Below are 16,099 nucleotides of genomic sequence, written 5' to 3'. Positions count from 1 at the left end.
GGTCACCCGGCGGATCGTCATTCAAGTAAAGTAACCACCAACGACGCTAATTAATTGGAAGGGAGGGATGGAGCGCGGGGCGAGCGGCAAACCGCAGGTCACCAGCCCGCGAGTGTAACGGGATGCGGACTCTCGCGGGAATCTCAGAGGCCCTAGCAACCGGCCACGTGACTCCCGGGGCCGCCCCCGCTTCCCCAGGCTCCGAGTCCAGCAGCCACGTTGGCGGCGTTTCTCGGCCAGGGGAGGGGGCGTGGCGAAGGCCGTGCGTGGTACGTGCCCCACCCCTCCCCGCCCGGAGCCCGGATGAAGAGTAACGCCATTACAGCCGGAGCCGCCGAGAACCCTTGCGGACGGGAACCGGACGCCGGAGCGGCCGCGCTATGAAGTCCCTCCCCCGCCTGCTGCTGCTTTTCCTGCTGGTGTTACCCGCCACTCTCTTGCTCCGAGGCCACCCTGGAGGTGAGGGGAGTGGGTGGCGGGGCTCGGGCGGGTGGGTGGGAGACGCTGCGACCGCAGGTTTGAAGCTGGAGGCGGCGGCGGCTCCTGGGTCCGGCGTCCCCCTCGCCGGCCTCTCTCCGCGGCCCCCGACCCCCGGCTCGCAGGGCGGCCCCCCGCGCGCCAGAGCCTGCCTGGCCCCCGTCTCCTGCACGTGAGCGCTGGGCGCTGCCGGCGAGCTTGCTTGGGGGCGGCGGGCGGCTCGGGCTCGCGCCTGCAGCCTCAGCCGGAGCGAGGGACGAGGGGCGGCGGGCAGGCTGTGCCCGAGCCCGCGGCGGCCCCTGGCGCTCCAGCGGCCGCAGCTCCACCCCGTCCCCGCCCCTCGGCGCTGGGCTGACGTGTCTTTAGCGTCCACGCCAGGAGTCCTCCATTCATTTGCTGAATGCCTTGTTTTCTGCTAGCTTGAACTCTGAGCCGTGCTGCTGGTCCTCTCCCCGATTATCAGCGCATCCCTCTGTGCTCCCAGGTGTCTTGATTTCCCCAGAACTCCCCATCCTCACCCGCCTGTCCAGCCTTGCTCGCAGGCGGGCTGAAGGATCCCCGGGCATATGCGTCCGGTACTTGAGCCCTCCTCTTGCCCTCCTTTTTTTGTAATTATTTTTCCCGTTTTGTTTTGTGGAAGCATCGCATTGTCCTGAAAAAAATGTAGTATCCTTCGAGCTGTACGTGTTTTATCTAGGTTTATTCCAACAGTTAACCTGGTGTGAGAATAGGTAGCAGGACGTCAGAAATGTGGAAACTTGGCTTCTTACCCTGGTTCTATTGTGAACTTCCATTTTCTCCTGTGGAATTCAGTCTGACTAAATGATCGCTAGAGTTCCTTTTATTCTGTAACTTTAAGCAAGCTGTGTGGCAAAATGAACGATAGTGACAGGTATCCACGAGTTCTTTTGCAAAGAAAAGTGAACTGACTGACTTCTATTTAACGGATAGAAAACCAAGTGGGAGAATTAACCAAAACCGTTAATTCATTTGCAGGTTTAAATAGGAATGCTTTTCCTTTAGGAGTTGCTTGCTGGTCGATGTTTTCATTTTCTTTAAGAAAATTTGGTAATCGTACTTGTCTAGAATCTAAAGTATATTTTTTCAGGCTTTCTTTTCTTAAGAAACATCAGTATCTAACTGGGTATCTTTGTTTTGTGCAGAATGGCCTGTCTTTCAAAAGATGTTTTCTCTTAATTTTTCCAATGTAAAAGTGTTAGTTTTTCTTAGGCACAAAATTGTTACTGGTTAGCATTAAAACATTGTTTTATAAATGTAGGGTGAAAGCCATTGTATATATTGAGAAGTCTTGAAATTTAACTTAAGTACAACTTTATTATGTCAGTTGTAGGTATTCTTACAAATCATTACAAAATGATTTGTAAATTATGAATACACTGTTTAGTCTGTTCAGCAAGGAGTAGAAGCTGATTTTCAGTTCATAAAGTGTGATTCATTGTTCTTTAATATTTGGCATAAGTCTTAACGGGCAGTAAGAACTCAAGGAAGTGGGAAAGACTTAAAATGCAGTCCCCTTAGTATATACTGTTTCTCCTGGGTATTACAGCATGTGCACGTGCTTCCTTTCCCATATTTTTTTTCCCTCTACTTAATTGCCACATCATCATTCTTTCTGAGAAATGTTGGAAGAGTCACTAGAACTTTGAAATTTCTTTTGAAGGTCTTGCCTGAAATAGATTTAATGTGACATGTACTTTTGCCTATAAAATTATGATGTATAGTTTCTTGGCATTATAGTTATGCTTACTTTCACTATGATGTTAAGTGTAGGGGAAATAAAAAGTATCTTAAAAGATGTTTGAAGTCGTATGCAAAAATAAATGCATGCTTTCTCAGCTCTCAAACTTGAAATTACCAATATAGTTTTTACTAAACCAAATGTGTTTCATGAGAGTTAGTTTTTACTATGGATGTCATACAGATATTTGTTCCTTGGAATTACATGCTATCGAGGACTAAGAGTTTTGAGCTGTAGTCAACTCTAATAACAGGATTTCTTGCCTAGATATTTAGATGGCTATTTTCCTTTAGACCTGGATTTTTTTGGTTTGTTTTATGTGGTTAATGATAGATTAAATTCTGGAGTTTCTTACTTTTATTTATTTATTTTTTGTTTGTTTTGTTTTTTTTTGTGGTTTGCGGGCCTTCCTCTGCTGTGGCCTCTCCCGTTGCAGAGCACAGGCTCCGGACGCGCAGGCCCAGCGGCCATGGCTCACGGGCCCAGCCGCTCCGCGGCACGTGAGATCCTCCCGGACCGGGGCGCGAACCCGGTTCCCCTGCATCGGCAGGCGGACGCGCAACCACTGCGCCACCAGGGAAGCCCTGGAGTTTCTTACTTTTAAAACAAACTTACTTTCTTTAATATGCTTAACAGAGTTGCTTGAATTTCTTTATTTGGGCTTTAAAGCGTCTTTAGTTTTAGCAGTTCATTTTTCCAGCTGCTTTTTAAAATTAAACAGCATTTCCCACTAAAATTAATGTGCAGTTGGTAAGACTAGCAGTAAGATAAAATCATGTGAATATTCTTAGATACTCTGTAATTTGGCATCACTCGAGTGAGCTGGGAGATTGAGTTATTCCGAGGGAAAATTTTCGTTGCCTTTATACCTGAGATTTAGAAACATTGGTATTCCAGGGTAAAGGTTAACTGCTTGTTCTTTATTTTATTGTTAGGCTCATTGGCAGCGGCTCAAGATCTTACAGAAGATGAAGAAACGGTGGAAGATTCTGTAATTGAAGATGAAGATGATGAAGCAGAAGTGGAAGAAGATGAACCCACAGATTTGGTTAGTGCTATATTTGATTTAATACATATATATAGTGTATTTAGCTATATGTATTTAGCCCTTATATAGACAAATTTGGTATTAAAATTCTTGCTTTTAGAGGTTTGTTACTGGGATCAAAGTGGATTGAATTTGGGAGAATGGGGCCAGTCATTGAGGATGATCCGTAAGTATTTTCTGGCACAAGGAGGGAGACGCGAAACAAAGAACAGTTCAAGGTGATATGAACATGAGTCTATGAGGGTAACATAGTAGGACCACTGGACCATTTGTTGTTGGGTTTGGGATACATACTACTTAGCTTTCTGGTCTTGGGCAACTTATTTTTCTGGGTCAGTTTCCTCTTTCTTCTTTCTTTCCTTCACTCAATAAGCAAGTATTTATTGAGTTCCTGCTATGTGCCAGGCACTGTTTTGGATTCCCCTGGTGAAGAAACCAGAGATTCTCTCTGCTCTCATGGAGTTTATGTTCTTGGGACAGTGTGTATGCATTTTGGTGGCAGGGGTTGAGGATCTGACAGTAAACAATATATAAAATATGTTCTGTGAAGATTCCGCTTAGAAGGAGGGCTTAGAGAAGATCTTTTAGAAGCTGTCTAATGCTGAAACTTTTACTATAAAATTATAGTATGACGGTAAGAATATTGGGCTAGAATCAAGATCATTGTGGCATGCTTCCAGCTAATTTTATTTTCTCTCTTAGACTACTGTAATTTATCCTACATAGAATTGGTTTTTAACCACTTTTAAACTCCAAAATCAGTCCTCTGTGAAGTCTTAGCAACAGTATTGTCTTTGATGTCAGAAGGTGAAGGTCATCAAGTGTGGACTCTGTCAAATTTTCTACATTCTACTTCTGAATATATTATTCACTCATCTTTTCTACATCTCTCCTTTAACCGTGAGTTGTCTTTACTGTCTTCTAAGGCCGGCCCTGCCACCTTCTCCCCATCTGGTCTTGTGAGATCTTGTTTATTATCCTCTTTCTTTCTGTAACTTTAAGCATTGATCCTTCTCGGTGACTTAATTCTGTTAAGCTACAGGTGTGCTCACATCCTCCACTTTGTGTTCCTCCACCTGAAGTTGCTATACGTTTTCTTTTCTCTTTACCAGCACAGTTCTTGAGAGAGGAAATTGTACCACTCTCCTGCTCATTTCACATTTGTTCTCTAACAGTGGTTGGTCTGGTCCCATGTATCTAGTAAAACTGTTCTTGCTAAGTCACCAGTGACCTAACTGCCAAATTCCTGGCCTGTTGTCCATTCCTCCCGTTTGACCTCTTTAGCATTTCCTGAGTGCCCCTTCCTGGAGTCCGCTCGTTGACCTCTGTGGTTGACCTCTGTGGCGCCCCTGTCGGTTTTCTCTGTCCAGCGGCTGCTGCCTGGTCTCCACACCTTCTCTCCCCCTGCTCACTCCCTTAATGCTGATGACACCTGTGGTTTTCACAGCCACCGCCTTACATTGATGACTTCCAGATCTCGTTTCTAGCCACCTACCTTACCCAGCTCCATTCCTCTGTTTCCAGCTCTTTGTGGGATAGCACATCTGGATGTTCCATAAGCACCTCAAATTTTATCTGTCCAAAATGGAATTCAGCATTTACCATCCATCTTACTTCCATAAATTAATTCTGTTTTGATAAGGCTCCAGTGCTTCAAGCTTTTACCTTGTTGCTTTCATTTCTTTTTATTACACAACCTGTTAATCAAATCTTAGGGATGATTTCTCTTGTTTCTCAAGTATATCCTTTTCTCTTTATTTGACAGCTTATGGTTCCTACCTTTCTGTTTCTGGTCTCTTTTCCTACTTGTGGGTCTCTTTTTCCCAAAAGTAGAAATTCACTAAGTCTTAGTAAATGAAGGTATCATTAAAGATACTTAAAATATAACTTATAATACAATTGAACGAATGGTACAACAGTCACTGAAGAAATGTTTTGAGTGCCTTAAGCATATGAGGTAGTTGTGGAGAATTTTTAAAATGTAAGACAGGCTTTGCTCTTGGGAGGTCTGTATTGGGAGAGAGAGGGTATTTACATGAATGAAAAGTTAAATGCCAGTAAACAGTGGTGCCCTTAAGCATCTCGATTTATTAAGGGCCTGGACACTTCAAATATATGAGTATCTGTAATTCCCATTGATGCCTGGAGAATTGCTGCACTGGGGTTTAAAATTTTTAGTTAAAATTTGTTGACATTTTTAAACAATTTTATTGAAATATGATGTACCTATCATGATACTTGCTCATTTAAAGCATACAGTTCAATGATTAATAGTAAATGTACCAACCAAGTTGTGCAAGTTTGAGTTTCAGGACATCTCCACCCCAGTATTTCCCTGGTCACGTTTTTTTAAAAAAAAACATTTCTTCCCAGTTTTGTGATGACTTCTTACAGGGCAGTTCTTAATTGGGATGGAAAGACCAATAACCAGGCCCTAGCATGGCTCGGCAGAATGTGGGTGTGGGACAGCCAGCTCTGCCCCGCCCCGTGTTGTCCCTGGCTGCTTTTGTGCTGCCCCCGCAGTTGCAGAGTTGCAGCAGGGACCTCGTGGTCCCCAAAGTGGAAGGCACTTGCTACCTGCGTCCTCAGGCCAGCGCCTCCTTTGGAGTCTCCTTCCGTTCGCCCTTTGTGGGGGAGGGGTGGCACGAGGAGTGTGTATGAGACTTCTTTTCCCGGAAGGTAGTATTCCTGGCATTTAAACTAAGGGGAAAAGTAAGTACTACCCATTTTAACTAGAAACTAAATGTCCCTTTGAAAAATAACTGTTTGTAAACTTCTTTCAAACTTTACAGAAAATTTACCAACCCACACTCTAGAACGTTGCAGTTCAAAGTGTGATCTAAGTACCAGCTTCATGGGCATTTCCTGGCATAGGCGTTTCAGATACATACAGAATTTCAGGCTTCACCCTGTCCCTGAGCCATAGCTGCAGAATCCCCAGGGGATCAGCATGCACATCACTCTGGGAGATGCACTGCTCTTGATGTTTTATTTTCACTGATGAGTTACAATGAAGTTCATTCCACTACCAATCCCAACACAGCCTTGGAGAAGCAATGTGTATATTGTCCCAAATCTAGTGGAGTCATTATTCTTTTTTTTTTTCGGTACGCGGGCCTCTCACTGTTGTGACCTCTCCAGCTGCGGAGCACAGGCTCCGGACGCGCAGGCTCAGCGGCCATGGCTCACGGGCCCAGCCACTCCGCGGCACGTGGGATCCTCCCGGACCGCGGCACTAACCCGTGTCCCCTGCATCGGCAGGCGGACTTTCAACCACTGCCCCACCAGGGAAGCCCAAGTCATTATTCTTAAATGATGTTGTTTTTCCCCCATAGTAATCTGCTTTAACGTTTTTCTTAGGCTGAAGATAAAGAGGAAGAAGATGTATCTGGTGAACCTGAAGCTTCACCAAGTGCAGATACAACCATCCTGTTTGTGAAAGGAGAAGGTGAGAGGGGAATGTTGGTTGTAATTCAAATACAGGAATTTTTTAAATGGCTAGCTCACTTTTTGGGGAAGCATTAATAATGATTAAGGTCTTTATTTTACAAGTATAGTGTAGACAAATTTTGGGAAAAAACCCACTTACATGTATGAATACCCGTATCTGTAAGGTAGCATTTCAACTATGGGGAAAAAATAAATACTATCCATTTTAACTAGAAATCAAATGTCCCTTTGAAAGATATTGTTTTTAAACTTTTTTCAGACTGCCACAGTAAAATAACATTCATATTTTGAGTGTAAACATTAGTGAAATATTAAATCTTTACAGTTAGGCCTTGATTAGAGCCTATGTTGCATTAGAAGAAAATTAACTAATGGCTTATATTTGTTGAGAACTATGTGGCAGGCACTGTTTTCAATATTTTGCGTGTATTATTCAATCCTAATAGGAACCCTAAGAGAAGAGTTATTGTTGTTGAACTGAGGTTTAGAGAGGTTACGATTTGAATAGGGTTACTCAGTTAGTAAACAGATTCTGAAGACAGGATTCAGACCCAGATCTGTCCTACCCCAGAACCTGTGCTTACTGGATGAAGCAGCTCTGTAGACCACAGGATAATTATTGAAGACTTATTATTTGAGGTTATTCATTTTCTTGGTCTTCTCAAGCTTTCTGTTTTATTCCCACGTACATTCTGGCTCTTTGCCTACAGAAAGTATAATTTGAGAGGTGGTTGTTGTTGTTGGTTTTTCCCGTTTATTTTTGTAGCTGCCTCCTTGGGTCACATTCGTTTGCATTTTGACTAACTGCAAATAAGGATTTCCTGATTGATTTTTTTTTTAATGTTTTAATAGATATTACAGTTTTCAGGTGAACCTCTTAGACTTTACCTTTCTGTCATTTTTCTCTCCATTATCTGCACAGATTGCAGATACTGAGTTGGAGGTGAAGGTGACTTCACCAAGACATGTAACCCCACTGCAAGATAATCTGACTCCTGAAAGTATACAATTCCTTCTTAGACATATCACTTGGAAGTGATCTGGTCTGAAATTGAGGTGCCCCGTTCAACCCTTAAGTTGGAATGCTGCCATGGGAATAAGGGTTTCGGCTTACACACGAACTCCAAGTTGCTAGTTAGTGGATGGCTGGAGTGCTCTACTGAAAAGGGTTCTGAAACCAAATCCATACATAGCCGGAAAGGGTGCCAGAATCCATTTGTAATGTCTGCTTATTTTGTAACCTTTGAATGTTTTCTAATCTTCCTGTCTCTTTTTTTGTTTCTCAGATTTTCCAGCAAATAACATTGTGAAGTTCCTGGTAGGCTTTACAAACAAGGGTACAGAGGATTTTGTCGTTGAATCTCTAGATGCCTCCTTCCGTTATCCTCAGGACTACCAGTTTTATATCCAGAATTTCACGGCGCTTCCTCTGAACACTGTAGTGCCGCCCCAGAGACAGGCGACTTTTGAGTACTCCTTCATTCCCGCGGAGCCCATGGGAGGGCGGCCCTTTGGTCTGGTCATCAATCTGAACTACAAAGATTTGAACGTAAGGCCCTCTAAACCTTCTTCTTCTTCTTTTTTTTTTTAAGTTAAGAATGGATGAGGACAGTTGACATTGTTTAATGAATATTCTTATATTTATTCATTCAGGTGCCTATTTTGTGGTTGAAACTGATAGGCAGCAGGGACGCAAAGATAAATTGTACACCTCTGTCTTCAAGTCTGTAATCCAGCGGGGCAGATGGTTGTAGACAGACAGCATCACAGCATGATAAGTGATACATACTAGAGACAAGTAAGTGTAGGGGTAGGAAAGTGAAAGTGACTCCAGCTGGATCTTAAAAGGAAAAGGAACAGTAAGCCGCACAGTGGAATCTGCTACTTCTTCAGATGTTAATATATATTAAGTAATTTTTGTGCCTCCTTTTGTTGCTTGCATTTTGCCCATTTTACTGCTTCTGTTGGTAAGTTTTAAGGACTATTTTTCTGTCATTTTATGCACTCAGAGAGAAAATGTAACCAAATTATTTTTAGGATGTTAGTAAGGCTTATGGTCTATGAGAAACAAATAGCCTAATATAAGCTCTGCTGTCTTTCTTAGGATATTTTACTATCTTTCTATAGTATACATATATCCAGTGAATGAATGAGAGAAGCCCACTAGAATTTTACTGCTGGGAGTTGACCTCTAGATGCCAACTATCACGTCCTCCTTCAGATAGAAAGCACATCTAAACCACTCCCTTTCGAAAAAGTTTTCTGAGAAGGAAATTTCATCCTCTCTTGGAAGCTTAATCAAACTTTTCATCACCCCAGTATCAACATATTTACATCTGAGTTAAATTTCTCATGCTACAGTTAAGTTTTCCTTTTGTGTCTTTTTTTAAAACTACTTAGTGGAAAGAGTTCTCATCTTTTTTCTTTTCTTTTTTTTTCGGGGGTGGGGGTGCATTCTGCACTTCTTGCGGGATCTTAGTTCCCCGACCAGGGGTTGAACCCAGGCCCCTGCAGTGAGAGCGCCGAGTCCCACCCACTGGACCGCCAGGGAAGTCCCCACCCTTATTTTCAAAACAATGTATTGAGCCTCCTCGACTTTATAGTTTAGTAGCTTGAAGGACTGTGTATTTCATCAAGTTTTCAAGCAGAATTAAACTTAGTCCAACAAGCATATATGTAGCTTCAGTTCCATTTTGAATGTTTGTTTCATCTTGGAATTGTCACTAGAGGAATGCTAATTGAAACATCTTGGAATAAGACTTAAATCATCACAGTTCAGCAATAAGCAGTGACAGTTTTGAAAAAGTACTACCTCGATGCCTCACACAAAACACTGCACACAGCTGTGTGTTGTCCCAGTGATTCTCATGTTTTGAAAACTGAAATTGTGTTGAGCTGACAGAATTATTTGGAGACCACCACAGAAAAAGATTTTGATACTGAAAGTCATTAACCCATTTAATATAAACTAATTTCCAATCCATTGTCAATTTAGAACATGAATTTGACTTTTGTTCAAGTCTAGTTCTTAAAATGATGTTCTTCGGGAGCTCCTGCTGTACATGTTCATGCTCTTTCTTTCTCGTTTGGAGGATTACCTACAACAGAAGCCAGGGCTTCTAGCTGAAGAGTGTTCCGTGGGCTCTGTTTCTTTCTGCAAGTTATCCTGTTTTTACTTTACTTTCCTGGTTTCTCACACCTCCCATCCCCGTCAAAGAAAGTGGGGACGGCTTTAGCAAAGCTGGAGGCCTTCTTTATTTTTGAGGAGAAAGTAACGTCATAACGTTGAGTCCCTGACATTGAATTGGTGCGCTGAAGTACGACGCTGTTGAGTCTTACTGACCTTCTAAGCGATGAGAAAGCGGTGTGGTATCGGTAGGGTATCTGTAGGGTAACAGTTTTAAGAAACCTTGTAAGCTTTCATTCTTTGAACACATTTCAGATTTTTGTGATTTATTTTTTTAACAGGGCAATGTTTTCCAAGATGCTGTCTTCAATCAAACAGTTACAGTTATTGAGAGAGAAGATGGACTAGATGGAGAAACGTAAGTGAAAGTCGCAGTGTGTAGGTCTTGGTCTCAGAAGGTAGGACTTGGGAGGCTTGCTTCCGTCACTGTAGTTTTTAATGGTGAAAGATTAGGTGTCAATTGGGTGAAACCCTGACTACTTAAATTCATACTTTAGATGATTCTTACAACTATTAATACCAAGTTAGGAAAGAGAGTTAAAAGCTAACAAAAAATTGTTTTAGAAAAAGATAGTTTGCTCTTGGTTCTTCCCGTCTTTAAATTGTTTTCCACCCCGTCCTCTTAAGCTGGTCAGCAGCCTCATCTAAGTCTCATGCCTCCAAAATTACTGTTGAAAACATAAACCAGAAGATTTTATCCTGCAAAATGTGTCCTTTGCGAATGATGGATCATTTTTCACTGTATACTTACATAATTCACTAAAAGTAACTTCTAAATGAAATTGTGCAAAGTCTAATATTTGAGGAAGACAGCACCTAATGCAGCTGTTTTAACTGAGCTTTGACTATAACAAATTATGAAGTAATTCATTGTAGATCATATGCCTTTTTTGGGGGTGGGGACTGACTGTTGTTAAAGGTAAATTTATAAAACTGTTACCTGGATCTACGTTGAATTTAAAATATTTTGTTCCTTTTCCCCACAAATTATTTGGAAAGATTATATTTTGTTAGAATTATCGTTGTAATTAACTCATACCTCTTAGGAGTTAAAGCACAATTATAGTTTTAATTAGCTGTGGTATTTCTTATGAACTAAAGCCAGTTTATATTTTCTTCTTTTATATCAGAATCTTTATGTATATGTTCCTTGCTGGTCTTGGGCTTTTGGTGGTGGTTGGCCTTCATCAACTCCTAGAATCTAGAAAGGTAAATACAGATAAACAGCTCTTATAGCCATACTTCAAAAGTGGTTACAGTACTGAGTACAGTCTAGTTATTTGTGGCTTCTTGCTCTCACTGTGGGTTTGTAGATTACAGGTTTGTTGTACTTTTTAAAAATAAAGCCTGAACGAAGTGAGAGTGTCACGGACATATATACGCTACCGAGCGCAGGGTGGTTGGCTGGTGGGGGGCGTCAGCGTAGCCCAGGGAGATGGGCTCCGTGCTTTGCGATGACCTGGAGGGTGGGGGGCCCGGGGGGTGGGGGCTGTGTATGCATGTAGCTGGTTCGCTTTGCTGTGCAGCAGAAACTAGCACGCTATTGTGAAGCGGTTGCACTCCAATGAAGACCTATTTTAAAAAAATAATGATAACAATAAAAATAAATAAAGCCTGAAGAGGAGACCTTGGGTGTATGATTTGGATCTGTTTAGACTCTACTGCCACGTGCAGTTGGTGTCCTTTGTCTGCATTCTCCAGGATGATATTTACCTTCTCACTGTTACATAACTCTATATTCTAGAATTTTTGTTCCTAAAACTCAGACATTAAATTTCTTTCTTCTGTTTATCATACTCTTTCATGTATATGTACTTTATCTGTAAGTAATGCAGCTTTTATATATTTGCTTTAATACTCTTGCCTATAGGGCTGACTTCTGATTAGCAATTAAATGAGTCTTGATTTGAAAAAGAATGAATGAATTTGGCTGTATTTAAGTCAGAATTCTGTTTCGTGTTAGAGTAGTAGAGTGGCAAAATTGAAGCACCTGGTGTAATCATGGTTTCCTGTCTCTGAACATGGTGGCTAATTCTGCCACTGTATCCTCATGTCCCTCTTCTCCCCTACCCCGCCCAAAAAAACAACCAACCCCAAACAAAATAACACATACTGTTCCTGTCAGTATACAACAGGATTTCTGTCAAATACACTGCTATGAACTAGACCCTAAACAATTGCTAGACATTTTGGTTAATCTTTATTTATTAAGCAGTAAGTCAGGCATTCAAATCTATGTCAAATTAGCAGTAAATGTTATTAATAAATCCTTATTTTTTAAAAGAAAAATACTTAGTGCTTGAATGTTAATTTTCATAACTTTCTTTACCTTGTTGTCATAATAGCATTTTTGCTCTAAGTGTATGTATTAGGTATAAGCCAGTTTTTCAGTTAGCTCTGTAGTCAGAGTCCAGTTTTTGGACTGTAAAATTAATATTCTGTTTCTTATGTAAATAATTAGGTGGGTTTTTTTGTTTTGTTCTGTTTTGTTTTTTTAAAGAATAGGACCAAAGAGTGGAATTGAATCACTTTCTTACTTTCTAGCGGTTTTGCTACAAATACTCAAGGAACAAAGTTTGAGGTTGTTAGCTTAAATGGGATTATATGTTTTTGTTTTGTTTTATTTATGCCAGCTGTTTTAAGTGTATTTAGCTAATAATGCAGGGATCTGCCTGCATGCAACATTTCAGTTATTATCCCAACTTCTGTTTAATGTGGAAATAAGTTTATTGTTTAAAATTTGATTCCCAAAATGAAAGAAAATCATTGTAAAAGTAGAAGTTCTTACTTGGTCTACCATTTGTATAATAACATATATATGAAGCTTTATAGCAGAGGAAAAGGTCGTTAAAGACTGAAAATAAGTAATTGTGCAGATTTATTCCTTATTCTTTATAATTGGTGTAGACATGATTTTCCCGTCTCGTTAAAAAAATGTTTGAGGAATATGGTTTAGGACTAGAAGAGAACATGTTTCTCTATTAATATATTTAAGCGGGTAGCTTGTTAAAATTATAGTAAATAATATAATGGTACTCCTTTACAATAATGTTTTTACGTTGTCTTAGCGCAAGAGACCCATACAGAAGGTAGAGACGGGGACCTCGAGTCAGAGTGATGTTGACATGAGCTGGATTCCTCAGGAAACTTTGAATCAGATCAGTAAGTACACTTACAGACTCGCCTGGGATTTGGCAAAAAATGTTTGGTCAACACTCATCTTTTCATGGCTTGTACGAATCTAATATGATGAGCAATGAATGCATCACATTGTTATTCTGTGCACTGCGTTTATGCTTTAATTTAGAAATGCTACCACATCTGCAGTTTGTATACAAATGTGTGACTTCTCTATATTCCTAACCTTTTTCCCGTCTCTCTTCTTTCCTATTGCTTCAGTGCAGAGTAGGAGAGGTGAGGCAATTCATCTTTTTAATGGTGTTTGATGTGGTGGTGGTGGTGGGAGCTATCGTATAGTTTGTGAATACTTTACAGTAAGTTTACTGAATAAGGGAACAGTTTTCTATCACCATATTTATTAGAAAAACTGCCAACTACCCACTAATTTTTGAAAGAATAACCTACAATACTGCCTGATAGTTTACCTAGCGTATATTTCAGTTATTATATGTACAGTTGGTTAAATATTAATCTTTATAGAAGAATGTAGATTTCTTTTTTCTCCAGTTGTAATTGGACTTTTTAAAAACATTTACCATAAAAGCAGTATGGCTTCATTGCTTTTTTTTAAACAACTTTAAAAAATTTATTTATGTATTTTTGGCTGCGTTGGGTCTTCACTGCTGCGCGTGGGCTTTCTCTAGTTGCGGCAAGCGGGGGCTACTCTTCATTGCGGTGTGCGGGCTTCTCCTTGCGGTGGCTTCTCCTGTTGCGGAGCACGGGCTCTAGGCGCACGGGCTTCAGTAGTTGTGGCACACGGGCTCAGTAGTTGTGCCCCAGGGGCTTAGTTGCTCCGCGGCATGTGGGATCTTCCCGGACCAGGGCTTAAACCCATGTCCCCTGCATTGGCAGGTGCATTCTTAACCACTGTGCCACCAGGAGGTCCTGCCCTTTTTTTGGTTGGTGGGGCGGGGGAGAAAAAAAAAGTTCAGAGGTAACCTCCTGGCTCCACTAGTCCCATTTTCCATAAATAATTGGTACTTATGTGTTACTCTAAGTGTTTTCTATATGAGTACCAGCTCATATGTCTATTGTGTCTGTGTGTGTGTTTACACAGATGGCATCATGTGGCACACAGTTCTACAACCTGAGTTCTTGTGCCTTGGATGTCTTTTTTTGATAATTACTTATATATTTACCTTATTCTTTTTAATAACTACATAATATTCTTTTACAATTCTTTTATATAAATGTGTCAGGATTAAGCCTGTTTTATATTGAAGGATGTTTGTTATTTCCAGTTTTTTGCTCTTAAAATTAATACTCTAATGAATATTCTTAATATATAAAATTACAGGCTAATTTAAAAAATTAAGATGTAATTGACATATGTTTTGCATGTACAACATAATGATTTGATATTTGTATAAAATGTGAAATGATCGCCACATCATTTAGTCAACACCATCCCACACAGTTACAAATTTTATTTTTCTTGCAATGAGAACCCTTAAGATCTATTCTCTTAGCAACTTTCAGATATACAATGCAGGTTGTCAACTATAATCACCATGTTGTATATTAAATATTTGTGACTTATAACTAGAAGTTTGTACCTTTTGACCCCCTACTATTTTGCCCACTCTCCTACCCGGGATAATTTTTTTTTAATTAATTATTTTTGGCTGTGTTGGGTCTTCGTTGCTGTGCATGGGCTTTCTCTAGTTGTGGCTAGTTGTGGCGAGCGGGGGGCTACTCTTCATTGCAGTGTGCGGGCTTCTCATTGCGGTGGCTTCTCTTGTTGCGGGGCACGGGCTCTAGGCGCGTGGGCTTCAGTAGTTGTGCCTCGCGGGCTCTAGAGCGCAGGCTCAGTAGTTACGGCCCATGGGCTTAGTTGCTCCGCGGCATGTGGGATCTTCCTGGACCACGGCTGGAAACCGTGTCCCCCGCACTGGCAGGCGGATTCTTAACCACTGCGCCACCAGGGAAGTCCCCAGAATAATTTCTTAAAAGTAGAATAGCTAGGTCTAAGATTATGCACATTTTAATTTTTATGGAAAGTGTTCCATTTCCTTCCCGAAAGGTGGTGCCAATTTATGTTCTCAGTAATGTATAATATTGCCTGTTTCTCCTCCCCTCTTACTAATCATTCTCAAGTGATAAGTATAATAAAATGTTTTAATCTGCCAGTATGTTACAAAATGGTATCTCATTTTTCATTTACAGTTAAGAATGAGGTTTGGCTTCTTTATGCATATTTATTGGCTACTTAGTATTTCTTTTCCTGTGAATTGGCTGTTCAAGTTCTTTCCAGGTTTATAAATTGACTTGTTTTTCTATGTTGAAATGCAAGTGCAGTCTGGTAGGTGCTTTAGTAAGAGCATAGGGGGCTTCAGTAGTTGTGCCTCGCGGGCTCTAGAGCGCAGGCTCAGTAGTTACGGCCCATGGGCTTAGTTGCTCCGCGGCATGTGGGATCTTCCTGGACCACGGCTGGAAACCGTGTCCCCCGCACTGGCAGGCGGATTCTTAACCACTGCGCCACCAGGGAAGTCCCCAGAATAATTTCTTAAAAGTAGAATAGCTAGGTCTAAGATTATGCACATTTTAATTTTTATGGAAAGTGTTCCATTTCCTTCCCGAAAGGTGGTGCCAATTTATGTTCTCAGTAATGTATAATATTGCCTGTTTCTCCTCCCCTCTTACTAATCATTCTCAAGTGATAAGTATAATAAAATGTTTTAATCTGCCAGTATGTTACAAAATGGTATCTCATTTTTCATTTACAGTTAAGAATGAGGTTTGGCTTCTTTATGCATATTTATTGGCTACTTAGTATTTCTTTTCCTGTGAATTGGCTGTTCAAGTTCTTTCCAGGTTTATAAATTGACTTGTCTTTCTATGTTGAAATGCAAGTGCAGTCTGGTAGGTGCTTTAGTAAGAGCATAGAAGGGGGGCTTCCCTGGTGGCACAGTGGTTGAGAGTCCGCCTGCCGATGCAGGGGATACGGGTCCGTGCCCCGGTCCGGGAAGGTCCCACATGCCGCGGAGCGGCTGGGCCC

General features: G+C 41.1%; 1 protein-coding gene across 1 annotated transcript in view; it reads left to right on the top strand.

The window, feature by feature from the left end:
- The first annotated feature begins 280 nt into the window (after positions 1 to 280).
- The window catches only part of SSR1 (signal sequence receptor subunit 1), a 22,788-nt gene continuing 6,969 nt past the window's right edge, over positions 281 to 16,099 (top strand). Inside the window, exons 1-7 of the mRNA XM_007101234.4 lie at positions 281 to 459; positions 3,172 to 3,284; positions 6,645 to 6,732; positions 8,021 to 8,283; positions 10,203 to 10,279; positions 11,052 to 11,130; positions 12,990 to 13,083. Of these exons, the coding sequence (XP_007101296.1) occupies positions 381 to 459; positions 3,172 to 3,284; positions 6,645 to 6,732; positions 8,021 to 8,283; positions 10,203 to 10,279; positions 11,052 to 11,130; positions 12,990 to 13,083 (793 nt within the window). The 5' untranslated portion in view covers positions 281 to 380. The remainder of the gene's footprint in view (positions 460 to 3,171; positions 3,285 to 6,644; positions 6,733 to 8,020; positions 8,284 to 10,202; positions 10,280 to 11,051; positions 11,131 to 12,989; positions 13,084 to 16,099) is intronic.

This window comes from Physeter macrocephalus, chromosome 18, assembly GCF_002837175.3.
Source record: "Physeter macrocephalus isolate SW-GA chromosome 18, ASM283717v5, whole genome shotgun sequence".
NCBI lineage: Eukaryota > Metazoa > Chordata > Mammalia > Artiodactyla > Physeteridae > Physeter > Physeter macrocephalus.
The sequence above is the reverse complement of the archived record's forward strand: the minus strand, read 5'-3'. Positions and strand labels throughout refer to the sequence as shown.